Source organism: Harpia harpyja, chromosome Z (genome assembly GCF_026419915.1).
Source record: "Harpia harpyja isolate bHarHar1 chromosome Z, bHarHar1 primary haplotype, whole genome shotgun sequence".
NCBI classification, from domain to species: domain Eukaryota; kingdom Metazoa; phylum Chordata; class Aves; order Accipitriformes; family Accipitridae; genus Harpia; species Harpia harpyja.
In genome coordinates, this window is record NC_068969.1 from 62,463,044 (window position 1) to 62,481,384 (window position 18,341).

The 18,341-nt window shown below is 44.1% G+C and overlaps 1 protein-coding gene across 5 annotated transcripts in view; it reads right to left on the reverse strand.

Moving 5' to 3' along the window:
* PSD3 (pleckstrin and Sec7 domain containing 3) overlaps positions 1-18,341 on the reverse strand; it is a 109,568-nt gene that overhangs the window by 11,970 nt on the left and 79,257 nt on the right. For all 5 annotated transcript variants that reach the window (XM_052776526.1, XM_052776525.1, XM_052776527.1 and 2 more), the window contains 4 exons: positions 13,451-13,644; positions 10,879-10,949; positions 4,071-4,228; positions 3,037-3,181 (listed from right to left, as the gene is read on the reverse strand). In XM_052776526.1, coding sequence (XP_052632486.1) covers positions 3,037-3,181; positions 4,071-4,228; positions 10,879-10,949; positions 13,451-13,644 — 568 coding nt within the window. The remainder of the gene's footprint in view (positions 1-3,036; positions 3,182-4,070; positions 4,229-10,878; positions 10,950-13,450; positions 13,645-18,341) is intronic.

The window sequence follows — 18,341 nt, forward strand, 5'->3', positions numbered from 1 at the left end:
CCCAACAGCTCTCTCAAAGGCACCCAAGAAAAGTGGCTAAGTTTGCAGAAAAACTCAGCAGCTTGCAGATGCCACCGGGAAGGATAGCAAACCTGTCATCCCTCGCCCTGCTGAGAGCAACAGAAGCAGCTTGCTGCAGAGCATTACTGACAACATGACACTTCTGCTTTAATAAATAAATTTTTTAGCAAATTAATTAAGGTTGTTGTGTATGTAGTCAGACCAAGGGCAGAATGAGACAGGCAAAGACCCTGCCTCAGGTCTTCGCAATGTAAAAGTAGTTCCTTCTAGGACAGAAAGGACATGGAGTCAGGGCCTTTCCTTCCATTTCTGCACTACCAAACGCTCTCTGGTCTGCAGTTTCCATTTGTTCAGAACAATACAATGAATCCAGAAGAGGAAGGGCTGTCCAATCCCTCAAAGGTATCTCGTTTTGCTAAGCTGCTACCAGCTTTTATCCCACTGTGCAGTTGGATAAAGTGAGGAGCTGCTACTCCCCCTTTCTAGGCAATTTCCTTTATCATAATCCCAGGCCCACTCACTTCCTCCAGTCCATCTGTCAGCTAACCTTCCCTCAGCTCAGAAGGTTTCCAGCTCCTGCAGCATGGCCTTCTGGCCATTTCTAGGCTTGGATCTGAAATGATGTTTGAATTAGGTAAGTCCAAAATATAGACATGAACATGCAGATCTCGGTGACTTAGCCAGAGTCGTAACAGCAGGTAGTACCCAGCTCCGCTCCTGTGTATGTACCTAGCCTCAGAGAAGGGGATAGCTGCCAGTAGTTGTCCCCCAGTGGTGTGGCTGTGCAGCTTGCGGCTTCAAGCCTAGCTTGGACTTGCCTGCACTGCACTGTGACTCACACCAGGGACGGAGCCTCCCAGCTCACTGAGCTGGAGCTGCAGAAGAGAGCAGAAAGGGGGAAAACCTGTACAGAGGATCATAGTTGAGCTCCAGCTAATCTTGCGTTTCAACTCTTTTGCAAGAGAACCGAAGAAAGAAACATGTGGGATAATTTGCCTCCGCCTATACATGGTAGGGCCTCAACCACTCGCTATTGGCTGCCAAAAATTCTTGTTGCTGTTAGTAACTACCCTGGATCTGCCTGCTCTCTCTATTAGTGCCCAATCACTCTTTACATAGTGCTGAATCCCTGGTCCCAGTGACATCCTGTTGCAGTGAGTTCTACAGCCTGATGACAGCAGGTCTTTGAGCAGCTATTAATGTGGCACTTGTAATTTCCAGGGCAGCAGCCCTTTGGAGCTTTTGTGTGTGCATGCACATTCTCAGAAAAAAAGAAAAAAAAACCCTAGCAGATCTTTTCTAGACTGGTTGTTCCCTTATATATAGCTTTGTCACATCCCTCTTTGGTTGGACTAACCAAGATCAGACACTGATCTGCTTTTGCAAGCAAACTTGGTGCAATGATCTTGCACAACCTGTCATGTCCAACCTCTTTCCCTCACCCGTGTTAGGTTCTCACTGCATCCTGACTTCTGCCTGACCAGGAACAGCTCCTTTGAAGAAGTACTGTCCATCATGATTCAGCCCACAGAATCCTAAACAGCAACCACAGGGATTTGACAATTCATATTTTTTTGTCTGCCAAATGAGAAGCAGCTTGCTGGCAGCTTTTCCACACTGACAGATAAAAGCAGACATGTTTCTGCTTGCCTTTGAATTTATCTGCTTTGAACACTTAACACTCTTCTGCCTTTAGCTAAAACAGCTTATCTTATTCCACTTTTCGTGTCTCCCCTTCTTTCAGACACAAACCACAGGGCTGTGTTCTATTTTTTTCCTTTCCAGATTAAAAGGAAACAGTGAGACCAGGAAACAACGTGCCACATGGAACAATCACACAGAACAACAATGAGTAAAAAAGCTTTTTCTGTTGACTGGGGGTAAATTATTGAAGCCCCATACAGTATTTTAAAAAAGGTATGCACAAGTAAAAGGTAAAACCACAAGGATGAGACAAGTTAATATTATTCTGTATGAGACATGTTTTAAACTTTAACCTAGAACAGAAGATGGGAAGTCAGTCACCACACTGTAAGAAGACAGGCTACTGCCATGGAGAGCGAAAAAACAGGGGTGACATAAAAACACCACTCCCTTAGAGAAATGCAGATTATGAGATACTGGTTTCTAAGGAGTGTTGCTAAGCTATGAAGATGGCCAAAAAATGCATTTAAGAAGCCATCCAGCATGGGCAGATGACTTCAAAATCTACAGGAGGTTACTCATAAAGTATACACCCAGCATTGGGATCTATCACCTCTGCCACTCTGTCAACCTGATCAACACAATGAATGTTGTGTTCCTGCCAGCGCAGGAGGAATTGCAGGCATGCATCACAGCTCTCAAAGTAAACAGAGCTATGGGCACAAGCATCAGACACAGCCAGTCTGAAACAAGCAGAAGTACGTGGTTTTTCATGCAAGAAGTAATAGAGCTGTGAAACTCCCTGCCACAGGATGTTGTGGAAGCTAAAAGCTTATGTGCTCACAAGGGGAGACCAAAGACATCCATGTTAAGAGACAGTTTATAAATATACATTAAACAGGAAATCCCTGAGCTGATAAGGGTTGGAGTCTGGAAAAGTATTGTGGGAGAAATATAACTGATGTATCGGCTTTCGCCTTTTAGCACCCCAATCAGCCAAAGACCAGGAGTATGTCAATTTCATCTTAAATGAGTGGCAATAAACACTCAAATTCAAAAAAACACCAATCAGTATTTGAAGTGTCCTCTGCAGAGACATAACCATGGGATGAAAATTCTGTATCTGGTACTAGGAACACTGGTGATTATTTCTTTTCTTCAAAAATATAAACCAATTATATTCAAGTCTGCTCCTTCTCTCCCCCCACTTCAAATCTTGCATCAGGAAACGAGCAGAGATTTACTGTGCAAGCCTCCTTCTCCTAGGAATGCTAGTGGCGACAGCCACAAAACAATGCCAAGGACCACTGTCCACTTTCCAGCCAGCCAGAGAAATCGCCATCACTTATCCTCTATATAAAAACAGCTCACCTTAGATAGCTTCGTTGTGGTGGCTGGCAGGAGCGGGCGACTGAACTTCTTCTGAGAGCCAATTGCCGCTGGAAATGGTGGTGCAGAGAAGACAGCAGCCACACAGTTAATCTTATTGATCCAAGTCTGCATTTCTTCTTGGCTCCTGGGGAAGAAACACGTATTAAGCACCTGCTGACTCAGCCTCCTCTACCTCTTTTCCACCCCTTCACAATGGCATTTTAAAAGCGAGAATAACCAGAACTGGACAAGTCTTAAGAGTCTGCTCAGTCTTCTGGTCTACCTTTGCAAGTGATTAGTGTCAGGTGTCTCAGTCACAGGCTGTCTCATGATTAGGTCCGTAACTCACCCTAGCACGCATCTTTTCCTAATCCAATTCAAATGACACAGGCAACAGAGCCAACCAATGCCCTGATTCAGACATATGTCCTAAGGTCTCAGCTGTGCTGGACACCACAGATCTCTAGGAGGTTTCTACATGGATCTCAGCAGAAAAAGGCTCACGCAGAAGACTGATGCACAGGTTTTTAATGTCAGAAGCAAAAGGCAGGTCATCATCTGTTCTGTTTGGGTATCACAGCCTGAAGAACTTAATCAAATTATTCTTGTATTAAGTAGTAACTTTGTTTCTGACCAAAGCGTATCTTCTAGAAAGACATCCGCCTAGGACCTGATGACATCAGGAGACAGACAATCCAAGACTGCCTTTGGTCATTTGTTTCAATGATTTATCACCCTGACTGTTAAGAGTTTGTGCCTTGTTTCCAAATTGAATTTCCTGCATCTTCAGCTTCCAGCTGCTGCATCTTGTTATGCCTTTCTCAGCTAGATTAAAAAGCCTCTTAAAACCTGATGTTTCTTTCTCATGAACTACTTGTGCACTCTAATCAAATCACTACTTAATCTTATTTCTAATCAAATAAACAGATTGAAACTCTTAAGCCTCTGCTTTAACCTGTCCGGGCATGAATTTACCCCTCCTTCAGCACTACTTTTTTTTCCACAATTGGCACAAATCAGAAGAGAGCACTTACTGGGCTTGGAAAAGCAGGACCCTCCAATCTGCTGTTTTAAGCTTGAGGACATTGGGTTTCTTCTCATAGTCTGTTGCCTTGGATGCCAGCGCATGGTGCACACTAATGGCATTCTTCAGATCTTCCTCTGACAAAGCCTTTTCTGGCTTGTATTCATCCTGCAGGAGTTAACAAGAAAAATGGAATCCAATTTCTCCATGTGCTACTCCTTTTTCCTCAACTGTCCTGGTTTCAGCTGGGATAGAGTTAATTGTCTTTCTAGTAGCTGGTACAGTGCTATGTTTTGAATTCAGTATGCGAAGAATGTGGATAACACTGATGTTTTCAGTTGTTGCTCAGTAGTGTTTAGACTAAAGTCAAGGATTTTTCAGCTTCTCAAGCCCAGCCAGCGAGAAAGCTGGAGGGGCACAAGAAGTTGGCACAGGACACAGCCAGGGCACCTGACCCAAACTGGCCAACAGGGTATTCCATACCATGTGATGTCACATCTCTTATATAAATGGGGGGGAGTGGGGCAGGGAATTGCCGCTCGGGGACTAGCAGGGTGTCAATCGGCGGGTGGTGAGCAATTGCACTGCGCATCATTTGTACATTCCAATCCTTTTATTATTGCTGTTGTCATTTTATTAGTGTTATCATTATCATTATTAGTTTCTTCTTTTCTGTTCTATTAAACCATTCTTATCTCAACCCACAAGTTTTACTTCTCTTCCCGATTTTCTCCCCCATCCCACTGGGGGTGGCGGGGAGTGAGTGAGCAGCTGCATGGTGCTTAGCTGCTGGCTGGGGTTAAACCATGACATCAACCTAGGTAAAAACCTTGTTCCATAGTCATGGATAGTATTAAAGTATATGAACTGCATACAACCCAACTTGAGCACATGTGGTTTCTACTACCTTTAACATCTTTTCCTTTCTCTTTCTTTCTCTTTTCTGATCTCTTTGCAAGGGAGAGACGTAGTTCCACTACCTGCTTGACAGGAAACGGGGTAAACAGGGAGTATTTGACTATCACAACAATTGTGGACTATTTGTCTTCATTTCAGGAATCCTTCATGGCTAGCTCCCCACCTCCGCTGGTTCCTGCTTGGGTTCTCAGCCTCCACTGCTCGATCTTTATTTTTCTCAAACAGCTACCTTTGTATGTCCTCCTAGGTAGGCCCTCACACAGTAGAGAAGCCTTCTTATCAGTCTCCACAGAGCAAATATAGCAACCTCCTTTAAATCTCTCTGCTCAGCATCAGCAAATGGCAAGCACAGCACCGTCCAGGTTTTTGACACAACAACAGTACCACTCCTAACACCAAATGACAAAAGAAGGGAGTCAAACTCCTCTGTGTTGCAAGTGTCAGCCTAGGAGCAGTCTTTGATCTCCTGAGTGATAGAAGCTGGATGAGGACACAATCATGGTGTAGCCACAAGTTCAGTTTAAAGCCCACCTGACTATAAATAGCTTGAGAAAGCCAGGAGCTTTTTCAAGGAAAAGTCACTTGCCAGCAATGCTGTGTACGCAGTTTCTGAAAGAGAGGCCAAAGGAGTCTGCAATTGACTCCATTTCTCCCCCTTAGTACATCACAGAAATCAGTCTCATCTGAAACACCCACCGACGGAAGGGGTGTGACAGCTGCAAAACAGAGGAATAATTCCCTGCAGGCATGATAACTACAGATCCCTCCACTTGAACACAAGATGGGGTTTAGCAGGCAACAGAGTGCAGGATGCAGAGCATGTGCAGGGACAGCACTAGCTTAAACACCTAGAGAGGCACCCACCCCGGAGAAGAGCTGGTTAGCATGCATGAATTGGTTATAGGGCTTATCTGGCAGCACACACGCCAGGGTTGCAGCCAGAAGCAACTACACTACTGCTGAAGGCATCTGTGCCCTCGGCCAGGCTGGGTTTGGTTGGCGCTCTCCAGAATTAGTTTCAAGGGATGGGGAGTCACCAGCTGTGGTGACCACCTCCCAGCAGGGAGGACAAAGTGTCCTGCTTCTCTGCCACACCTCATCCTTCCTCACAGACATCCAGCCAGTGCAGGCCCAGAACTTGCTGCTCCTCAAGACACAGCTAACCAGCAATACTGTCACAGCACTACCTCCACTTGGGGCCAGACAAGGGCATAATCCACCACAGATCTGGCAGGCCTAGCAGAAAGGCAGAGCACTGCTGTACAGGTGACCAAAGGGTAGCCTTCAACCTAAACATCTGTGACATAAGGAGTTTTCAAAGTCTGGTAGTGAGCGAAGCCGTGTCCTTCCTCTCTCATAGCTTGAGTCCCAGCAAGCTTTGGAGGGATCTCCATATCATGATGGACTTTGGCTACTCCCACTAAGGGCACTCGCTAAACCTTCCTCAGGGAAGATCTGAGAAAGTCCCTAGCCAAAGGACAAAAACTGGAGGAGGCTGTCCAACGTCTGGTCCAGCCCCATCTTGAAGATGAAGGAAGCAAGCCCCCAGGTCAAGTCCCTTCCTTCACGGGTTCAAAAGCTGATTTATTTGATGGTAGTTTGGGGGGAAATGACAGGCTTCACTGTCCAGGAAGACTGGGAAAAATTCAGGGCCAGGAAATGAATTTAGACAGACCTCAGAAACATGATATTCTGGCTTTCCTCAAGTTACTGCCTAGATACAGTGTCAGCTATCGCCTTGCCTGTTGCCTCCTAGCTACCTCTGTGAGATGCATCCAACGTCCACAACCCGCTCTGGTGTCTAAACCTGTTCCAGAAGAACTCCACATTTGGAGAGTCTCAGAAGTAGTCCTGGCTGAGAACCCCTCTTTACCAACAGAGAGCATTCACGATAATCCCTGCTACTCCCACTGGATCAGATGGCTGCAATCTACCTTGACAGCTGGGGCTCTGCCAGCTTCCCCAAAGGCACTGATCAGCATACCGGAAATGTCTCCACATCATTGGCCAGCCTCAGAGAAAGCTGGAAGGACACGAATGTGCTGTCAAAATTCCTCCTCTAAGGCCTCCAACTCTTTTCAGCTGGCAGGGAATGCTAGGGCAGCAGAAACATCCGTATCTTGTATCTTCCATGCCATCAAGGACAGCAAGTGCTCTGATATGCTGGTGTCAGCATGGAGGTTGAGCTGAAATGGAAGGCAGCTCACTAAAGTTAGACCAAGACAGTGGCAAGAAATATATGAGGAGCCAGAAAGGAACTGTGACCTCTCTATCAACTGAAGGCTGATGTGAGTGCTCTACACAGCGCAACAACATGCTGAATTCATCTTTCTCAGACTCCTGGAGAATGACTTTCCCACATCCTGCTGACCCGGAGTCAGCATGTTTCTAAATCCATTTTTGATAGTCCAGAGAATAGCATTTGGCTTTTTATCAGTCAATGTACTGTAGGTGGGTATCTCTACTCAGTTGCATGTGATGGCTGCAAAATTCTCTTTCAGAAAGTCTCATCACAAAACACTTTACATCATTCTGGCCCCTCTTTTTTTTTTTTTTTTTTTTTTTTTTTTTACATTTTAATAGAGGAAAGGCATTTGAGAAAAGTTATATAAAAATACCTGAAAGGCCGCAAGATAATAAAATGCCACATCAAAAAGCAAAGGTGTTGCAAACCCCACAGAAGAGTCCAAACAAAACACGAAGGTCCATGTCCTGCACTGCTTGCCCAGAAGCAATTTCTAGCAAGGAAGCAAGGTCAGCCTTATGTCCTCTCCTTATAAACCTCTCTTCTGTATGCACATCACATCCCACATCAGTTTAGTGAACAGACATTCTGTCAAGCTCCTCCTTTGCAATTTCCTCTTGCTGTGAACAGAGGGCAGGAAATGAACCTTGGCCTGAGGATGCTGAGAGACAGGGCCAACATCCCAAACATGTCAAACCTCTCATTTTATATAATACTGTGCAGGCATGTGTAGTTGGCTAATTGTGAATGCTTCCACTGAGCCCCTCTGGTGGCCTCTGTGCTCACTAATTCAGAAACTATCTCTCTTAAATCACTCATTTAAAAATAAAGCAATATGCAGCACAGGAATTAGCATTGGAACAGTTCCAATGGGAAAAAAAAAAACCAAAACATGAGCACAGAGACAAGACTGCCCCGATAAACTTCCCAGTAAATCTCAAGTGACCACCATTTACAAACTACTCTCATATGTGCACTTTGACAGCAAAACAACGAGAACTGGACTGGTATGCAAACAGAATGACAGCAGAATTGGGATCACACTGCCCACTGGGGGAATCACAGCTGCTACAAACAGTTAATATTTATATTACAGTAGTGTCTTGAGGGAACAGCCGAGTTACAGATAAACACGGAAAGCAATAGTGCAGAGGTTTGTACATGTGTTTGTGTGTATACAGCACCTAGAACACTGGGATTTCTCTCTCCCCTGCTTAAATAGCACTCAGTGCAATGAAACCATGATCACAGATATTACCTGTGCAGATATATAGATAATATACAGATAACGAGAGAAAGAGGGAAAATGTGTATGCATACGTGAATGCACCCTGCTCAATAGCACTCCATAATCAGGAGAGAAGGCAAACAGAGGCAAGGAAATCCTTTGCCCATGACTACTGCCAGAGCTATGCATTTCTACAAGGAAATCAAGCTGTTTTAAAATGCTCCTGAACTTTCTGAAATTAGGATAATTTCAGTCTCCTGGTATATTGTAAAAGGAAACAACAGCTCAGCAACTTTTACGATAACAGCTTGGTCTAGCTGTGTATTTTAAAACCCTGGCATGTTCAACTTCTGTGATACCACATCCCTAACAGAGCAAAGTTTATTTCAGGGCTGAAGCAAAGCCCTGATGGACCTTCTGGAGCTGAAGAGAAATCAGAGGATGTTTCACAGCAGCAGCATGAGGCACTGTGGCTGAGCAGGGACCAGAGGCACCCCAGGGAGGCTCACAGCCACCCCATCACTCTGAGAATGAGTCAACTCCCATCAGGCCTCTCTGTCAACCTTTTACAGCACTAAAGTAAAAGCCTTACTTGTCACTGTGCTACAGTAAGATGGCTCCAGTGCAAGTGTCTTCAGGACCAAGAGGGAGAGTGCGGCTTTGCAGAGTAACCCCCTGTAATCACTGAATTCAAGTGCTGTGACAAGTGCAAGACACGCAAATAACAAACAAGTAAGAACAAGAACTCCAGCAATGCACTTGATTCTGCAAAGATGCAGTCAGCTAGATTTGAAATTACTCTCTTGCTCTCCAAAGGATGGAGAGAGAGAGAGTGGAGAGAGCACCATTCTGTAGAAAATTTGCATGCTACATCAGCATCTCTACATTTTGTCAAACAGAAAGCATTTTAAACTAGTATGCCAGTGATACTCACAAAAGTATTTAATTAAGACTCTAAAATAGACAGCGTCTCAATTTCTTCCCCTCAAAAGCTTACTAATCCCCCCTTAAGGATCAAATAAGAAATTAATTAATGTGTTATGGACACAGAGCCTTCTTACTTCTTAGGGAACCATGCAGTCTTTTCAGGTGAACACTGAAGATGACTTATTTCAGAAATCAAAGCGAGTGAGTCCATTTCATCCAGGAAAGGGCAAGTACAAGTCTGCCATGAAGGCCATTTCAGTAAAATCTGAACCTGGCACCAGCAAGAGGACCAGAGGGAAGGCTCGGCTGAGATTCAGCAGACTTGGTTTTAGGCTCTTTCACTGGCTTTGAGCACATCACATCCAACTTTCAGCCCAAATCTTCCATCCCGACTGCAGACTGTTTTGTCTGTTCCAGGATTTCAGCCCCTTCAAAAAGGTACTGCACCCAGAGCACCTTGTAAACCTCATGCTGTAAGAATTTGATCCAAACCACTCACTCTCTCTTCTCAGAGACTATCCAGATTGGCTCCAATGAAATCAACAGCTTCGGAAGGCCACAGCAGGGAAGGAGGAAACAGCAGTATGCACTTGAACTTGCATTCCTGATAGTTGCAAAACACAGTGGAAATGTGAAAAGGCTTTCCAAAGAGCATAATTCTAGAATATAGGGTAGTCTGGGTAAAAACCACCTATTTCATGAATATTTCACCTACGCTGGGGGACAAAAAGCCTTAACAATCTGCTTAGCTGCTACCATTTATTTGATTTTGACAGTTCTTATTCATATGCTGCATTCCATGTAACAAGAGCATAGTTAAAACTGTACTAGAATATATTTAAGCTTGCGCCAAAAGACTTCACGGGTTTCAGCTGACATTTTTTTTTTTTTTTTTTCAGACTTCTTGCTGTCAGAGAGCAAAGTTTGTTAGAAACCAGTGTCTCATCTTGCTTTGGGGAAAAAAAAAAAAAAGTATCCTTTTATCCTTCAATTTTGCTGTGGAGCAGAAGCTGCAGATTCCTACCAAGGCCAAGCTGCCGTTCCATTGTTTTGCAGCGGGTCTTGCAGGCATTGCAGAAAAGTATACTATGAAAAGATGGGAAAGAAGGACACACTTACAGGAGGGGAAGTCATACATATGAAATGCAATGTTAAAAGCAGCCTAGAGGAATGCGTGCAAGATAACAGAGATGATGCTGCCCTTGCTAGTGAAGCTAGCTATTTTTTCAGCTGTGAGTGACAGCAATGGTATAAACTGGAATTGATAGGGTGCACATGTGGATGAGGACAATGGAACTGACTTGAAAGTGTGAAAAAGGGGGAGGGTGTCAATGAAAGGATTCATGCCTGAGTGTGTGTAAACAGGGTGGGGGGGCAGAGAGAGGAGCTGCACTGTGTGTCGGAGGGAAAGGAGCCTGAAGGTGGGCTGTGAGAGCAGAGAGGATGCCTGCTGCTTTATCCCTCATTAATTAGTTTCCAAAAGACAGTGATTTCCCATACCTTCTGTAAGTACAGGACTGTTCCCTTCAGCACAGCATAAAAGGTTTTCCAGCCTCGCTTTCCCCGGGGAGCTGCAAAGAAAACAAATGAAAACCCATTTAACTCGGATCCATTTTTACACTTTATCTAGGCAACAGGAGAGCTACATTAGTTCTGTGTTAAACCTCCTTTGTACTCTCCTTTTCAAAGGACAATGCAACTCAGCACAGTGCCTGCACATACCTGCTGCGTGAGAGAGTAATAAAACAACCCTGATGACAGCCCTGGACTGGATCAGAAGGGAACAGCAGCAATGCAGAAAGCAGGCCAGAGAGATCCAGTCTTTGTTCTCTTGCAGGTAGGTGGACACTGCCCCTACACAGTTAGGTCTGAGCTCTGCAGTGTGCCAGTTTTCAGAAGGAAACACCCTTTCTCCATGCCACAGCAGGCTGGCAGGCACTGCTCAGGACCAACAGGACACTGCTCAGAAATCAGTGCCTCTCAAGAGCATCCTTCCCCCTTGCTGCTGCTGCACACCCAAGTTAGCACTGAGTGGTCAGATGGCTTCTTGGTCCCTTCCCCTCTTCCTGCAGCTGCAGGGGAAGCCAAAGAAGAGAAAGGAGAGGGGAGCCAAACAAAATCCTAAGGAAAAAAAAAAAAAATCACGCCTCAAGAAACCTGAAGTCAGTGAGAGGTTGGAGAATGTAACAGAGACAACATATCCAGCCCACAAATTCCTATAAACAAGAAGGGGGGGGGGGGAAGGAAAAAGAAAAAAAGGGGATTCAGTATGAAGGCTCCAGTTTGAAATTCAGCTGCAATAGAGGGAGAGAAGGCACAGGCTGTATGGTCACAGTGCCAGAGACTAGAAGTCTGCATCTAAGCTCACTCTCCACCAAGCAGGCACTACTGACCAGCATCCACTTGCCTCTACACTGAAATTAATAACCTGTGCATGACTAAAGCATCACCCTCAGAAAGGCATCCCATTCTGATCTGAAGACAGCAAGTGATGGTGAAGAGGTTATTAGTCCCTTGCTCCAGAGGTTAATCATTCTCATCTCACATGACAGGCCTTATTTCTAATTGGCATTTGTTCGGTTCAGCTTCCAGGCATTGGCCCCTGTTACATCCTTCTCCTCTAGACTGCCTAAGTGCTTTAGCCCACAGCACTCCTTTCCTGAGAAAATACATATAGCATGCTAGCACATCATTTCATTAGCAACCCCACACAAGCTGATCTATGCTCTGCAATAACTCCATTAGGAAATGAAATATGAAAAGGTCTAACTAACTTTAAAAATTGAGTTTCATTTTATTTGAACCTGGAAAGTCAGAATGTAACTTTTTCAACAGCTGCATGACAATGAGAGACAGACCTCTAAGATGTACAGGAGCTTAGGAAAACACAGCCCTAATTACCTTACTCATAAAAGGATTATCCCCAAAATGCCAGCATCCAGTGTGCTGAATAATGAGCAATTCTGATTACTTATAATTAGAAAAATAATTTAATAAAGGCAACTAGATACAATTACTTATTAAGGTTAAATAAACAGAAGTTTAATAAAGAGGAACCTATTCAGAGCATCCAGTCATCACAAAGAATGAGGTCAGTTTGATTTCAACACCTCTGTTTGGATTTAGTTGTCCAGCTGTCAGCCTCCAGCTTGAAAACACTGACCTCCAGTTGTACCTTCTAAAATATACTAGCAAAACATGCAAACACCAAAATGCTTAGCCCAGCTAGGAGAGAGTTGCAGTTACTGGAAACCCATTGCAGTCAGACTGCCTTCAGGATTCAGCCCAACATTGTGAACCATGAGTAGGTGATCATCAACAATGATTGGGGAAAATACAGATGCTCTGAGTAGCCTCTGCTGTTTCCAAGATCAACAGAAAACAAACAAATGAAGATATCCAAACAACAAAACACACACACACAAATCAGAGGCCTTCAATAATTAGTGCACCACAAACAGAAGTAGGTCAAGAAGGAAAGAGGATAATTTAAGTAAGGGACACAGCAGGATTATTTAAAAAAAGGGCAGGGAGGAACTGCATGTCATAAATCTGGCTGTTACCAGGCTGCTGAACTTCATTGGGTATGTGACCCAAGGCTAGGAAAGCAGGGAAGGGAACAGTTACAGCATCTTACAAGAAGAGATAAAGAACAGCTTTTCTTTAAAGACAGACTCAGAGGGGAGGGGACATTTGAAACAATCTCGTGTCACATAAACAAAAGGAGAATTACCAAACTACTATGGAACAGCTACTGTAATTCACTTGAAATTGTTTTCTCTTCTGTAAACCATGAGATTCATTTTCTTTTAGCACAAAAGATTCACATGGTTTTGCTGTGTCACATTACTCATTATGCTTATGCATTAGAGCTGCTGCAAATGGGACTGAATGTTGTAAATCCTGGCCTAATAGTGAGAGTGTGATAATCCAATTGCTACGTTGTTTGTTATTGTTGCAATTTCCCCTAATGAAGCAGCACTATTTGCCTTGAGAAGCACATGGGCTCATCGTAAGTGGCATTATGCAGAGGTAACAAGAAAATGAGATGTTAAGAGTGAAAGATACTTACTTTTCTTTCCATCCATATCTGCATGGATTTTTCGAGCCAGAAATCCAGTTTTATACACAGCAGCATTAGGGTCATGAGGGATGTCCAGGAATGGGTTATTTGAGTTGCCAATTCGACTGATAGCCTTTGTCTGGCTCCCATTATCCTTTTCATCTGTACCATCTGAGTGAGACTTTTTTTTCTCTTCTTCATCCCTTAAAAAGCAGTGAAAACCAAGCATGAACAAGGGACTGACCAGCAAGTTTCATTTCAGTAATTCTTGCACACTCCTTGTCAAAGCATACCTCTATCTTTATAGGGGGTTCTATTTAGAAAGAAACCTAGACATATACCAAAACATAGTTGGATTATAACAAAGCTTCAGTTCACCTACTTCACCAGCACAGGACATAGGAGCCGGATATTCAAAAAAGCCTGTTTCCCTTTTACAATTTCGAAAGGCAGAATTTCAAGTGTTCCGTGTCCTCCAACTTCACCTATTTTTAATTCCATTTATTTGAGTGCTACAATGGGAAATATTTGCCTGCTGGGCTCTCCTGAAAAATTTCCAATTTCCTCATGAGTTCACATATATATGAAAAGAATTAGATTACTACAGATCACTGTGGCTTACCCCTTAACTTAGCACATAAAACACAGACTCTACCTCCTTTTCTTTATTTTCCTCCACAGACTAGCATAAAAGTAGTAATTTAAAAATAAAAACTACATTAGGTGAATTATGTTATCTGTATTTTAGAAACAAAATGCTCCTCAAAATGTTACTTATTAGTGCAATGTATTCAACACAGCTCTTGGGGACAACAATGCAACCCATTTCAGCAAGTCATAAGCATTGCCTGACTAATAAATGCCTTTTTGCTTGTCACAGCCAAAGGCAAAAGGGACCAGCCAACCTAGAAAACAAAGGGTGTCCATCACAAGACTAGAACAATGATTTTCAGAGAAAAACAGGCCACTGACTCTGTGTGGATGGCGTATCTGGAGGAACCACAGCTAGTGCCAGACTACAGAGCAGCCCTGTGTCCTTTAAAGTCCCCACACATTCCCCTCCAGGTGACTGGGAAAGGTGTGTCAGGGACGATGAAGGCTGTCATTGGAAAGCCATGGTAGCAATGATTCTCCTAAGACCAGCAACTGATTAAAAAAAAAAAATCATTATCACGAGTGTAATGATGGCCAGTAGGAGGGGTAGGCTTCAAGCTGCTGCATTTCACTGGACCCAGATTATCAGCAGACAGAACAAGCTCAGGCAGACCTTCCAATCACATGCATATGTTCAAAGGCGTGTATCAGATGAGGATTAGCAAGGCATATGTCAGTCTGAAAGCTCCTTTTGAGGGACACTGCAACCATGTCTGCTTATGGGAATGACCATCCAAAGAAATGTCCTCCAAGAACTGGAGGCCAGAGCAACAGTCCATGTTATCCTGATCTCTGCTGAAATGGTCTTCTGGGGAATAACTTAGTCTGAGGAGATACAAGGATAATAGAGCGGTTTGACAACAAGGAAACCAAATCCAGGGAGACAGAGGCTGTATTAGCAAACTCAGCAGTGCCAGGGAATGTTCCCAGGCATTTGACTTTGATCACCTCATATTACTTCGTGCTTGGTGGTCTTAGCCCAGCACACCCCCGAACAACTTCCAGACACCATTTAGGAATCAGCACAATCAAGTTTGTACACCTGAACAGGCAGTATAGAGGCAAGCATCTTCTTTTGGAGGTTAAGACTTTTGAACAGTATGGATACAGATGCTACACATTGGTATTAGGCCTGAGAGTCACACAAAGGTGCCAGACATTTGATTTAGTTGGAGAGATATAGCCAAGGCAGTGCACCATACCTTCACCATACCTTAGGACGAGACGAAATGGCCTCAAGTTGCAGCAAGGGAGGTTTAGATGGGATATTAGGAAACATTTCTTTACTGAAAGGGTTGTCAGACATTGGAATAGGCTGCCCAGGGAAGTGGTTGAGTCACCATCCCTGGAGGTATTCAAAAAGCACATACACAAGGCACTTCAGAACATGGTTTAGTGGGCATGGCTGATGGTTGGACTCGATGATCTTGAAGGTCTTTTCCAACCTAAATGATTCTATGATTCATGGTCTCTTGCAAGGTCTCCTGATTAAAAGGAACAAAACTTTTACCTGAAGACCTGATTCTTGCAAGGGAAAGCAGTACTTGCACCTTTCAGCCTATTGATATGTGTTTTCCCACTCCAGAACAGGCAGATCTGCAAAAAACTTTTTGCTGGTCAAAGCAATAAGGATTTCTTCATGCATGCTTTGGTTGAAGCCCTCTCCCAATTGAAAAAAGTGTAGGAATTTCTGACAATTTTGATTGTCGCCACCCTTCCTGCGTCTAATGCACTGACTAGCTGCTGGCAAGTCTGGACCATTGTATGACATGTGTTTCTTAGATGTGTGTCCATTCCAAGAGCAAATTCTCAACACAAGTCTGGTACCTAATCCAGACTAAAATCTCTCATAGGGCACAAGCGCTGGGGCTGATTTGTCACATAGAAGTGCCTTGTGAATTCTGGGATCTCAGCCAACGATACAGCGGATTTCTCCATGTCAGCAGAGACCTACTGCAGTAAATGGCTTAGCATTTTTTTGGAATAAGCTACCTCCTTTGGAGCTATGAGAGTGAATTATCTTATACTGATCAACTGTCCTGCGGGAATGTACCAGTGCCCTTATCCAAGCAGCCACAGGTGTTGTGACGAGTAATCCTGGGGATCCTGGGCACTACTAGTGCTGGGGCCAGTGCTCTCAAACGCAGCATCCCTGGGGCACCGATCAAACAGGAATTCTTCAAAAGACAAGTGCTGACAGGGCACACAAGGACAAAATGGCATCTGCTGTCATGACTGCTGGTAGCATTGAACAAACCTTTAAATAGACCTTTAATCTGTCATTGAAAATGGGACAACCTCAAGACTCAGAAGCCTCAGGCACTTGTGACAGCTGAGGGCTCTGACAAGATGCATGAGGTCAAGATGCACGAGCCAGTCTGTGAGATGCAATGAAGGGAACCAGAGAGGCAAGGGGGACTCATTACAGAGAACCAGAAATGGATGAACAGCTGAGGAAATAGAACTAAAAGAAGCCTCTATCTCCCTCTGATCTTGAATATGAAATACCAGTAGAAATAAAACCAGGGGATCTGGGACTCACTTCTTCAAATACTTCATGTTGCTTCAGTGGTCAAGCATAAGAAGAAAACAGGACGATTAGGAGGAGTTTCAAAGTAGCAAAACAGTTTAGGTATTAGCCTTTGCTTATGTACCTCCAAAGTTGGCTGAATAGATAGGTCCTGGATAGCCTTTATCAAGGATGTAACAATATGAGCTTACTCCTCACCAGCCTTTGGGGTACGGTTGCAAGAAGGAAGAGCTGCAGAAAATTCAGCTGGCCTCTGGATACATACACCTGAAAACCAATCTTTGTTTGAAACCCTAGCCTGTGGGGATGCAACTACTTCTTCATCCTCAGATGGCCCTCACAGATGATTCAAGTCCTGTCACATCCAGAGCGTGAAGGGCCTCCAGTGATGTGGGGGTAAGAGTCAGCAGCTGGTGTCTCTGTGCAGGTATGGATCTATGGTCACACAGGCAGAGCTTAGATCCTTGTCAGGGGCAGGCTCGGTGCCTCTCCTTTCCAGTTGGTACAGGAAATAGCACAATCCTCGTTCCCTTGGGGAAAAAAACCCACGTTGGTGCCAACACAACTTTCAGTAGCAAAACATCATCATGAGGGTCCACTTAGCTTTGCAGAAGTCTTAAGAGATTTTCTGTCTTTGATCAGCAGAGGGACATCATTCCTGGCGCTGGGTCTGGAAGCAATTCCTCTGGTGACCCCTCTCTGATGACTGAAAGGGGCCAATGGCTGTGAACCCTCTTGTAGGTTCCACTTTCCATCCACAGAACGTGGGACCTACTAGTATCTCTGCTCTGCAGGGTACTGGTGACAGGAAAAGCCTACCACCTGTAGAGTTTCTCCAAGACTCTGCTTACGGCACGTGATATTTGCAAGGTTTCCCAAAACAAGAAGCTTCAATTCCACCTCCCTTAGCTTGTCTCTTTGGAAAAGGACCTGCAGTTAGAGCAGTAACCAGGGCACTGGCTGCCCATGACACCAGCACGCCGAAGCCAGGATCTGCTCACTCTATCACTTGAACACGCAGCATTGAAACAGCAATGTTCTCCTTCCCAAATGCGTGATCACTGACAACCAGAAAGAGTTTGCCTCTTATTCTTAAGCACACAGATTTAAAGAACATGCAGATGTTGCCATTTTGGTGAAGAAATATATTTTTGCCTCTTTCCAAAAAGACCCTATCCAAGAAAGTCCCATTTTTGTCTTCTGGAAGAAAACCACCATTCAGTTCTCTCAGTAACAAAAACATTTCTGTACGCTTTATGGTCTGATTTGAGGCTCTGCCTTGGAAAACTTCGAACTCACTAAGCTGGAAAGACAGGGTCAAGCTCTTCATTTTTAAAAGTCTGCTTTGTCTCTGCATTTGTTCAAATAGAAAACTTACATGACATGGCAAAAGGCTGAGTTTATCCATTTAAAAAACTTGTATTTTAAAAAAATATTCAGATTTGTACCATATAATTATATGAATCTGTGGAACTGGTAGCATCCGTATTAGGAAATTGACCTGAAAAACCAGTGGAGAGAAATCTTTCCCAAAGGGAGAAGAAAGGAGAGCCTGGTGATTACCACCTGACCCCTCTCTAAAACCAATCATGAAGTTGCAAACACGAACTATCTTAGAACTTGGGATATGAAGAGTTAATTATAACGGGGAGAGATTTCTCGGTTTGACCCAGAAAAAGGTGAGCTTCAGCACAGGCATCTTTATAACCACCCCGG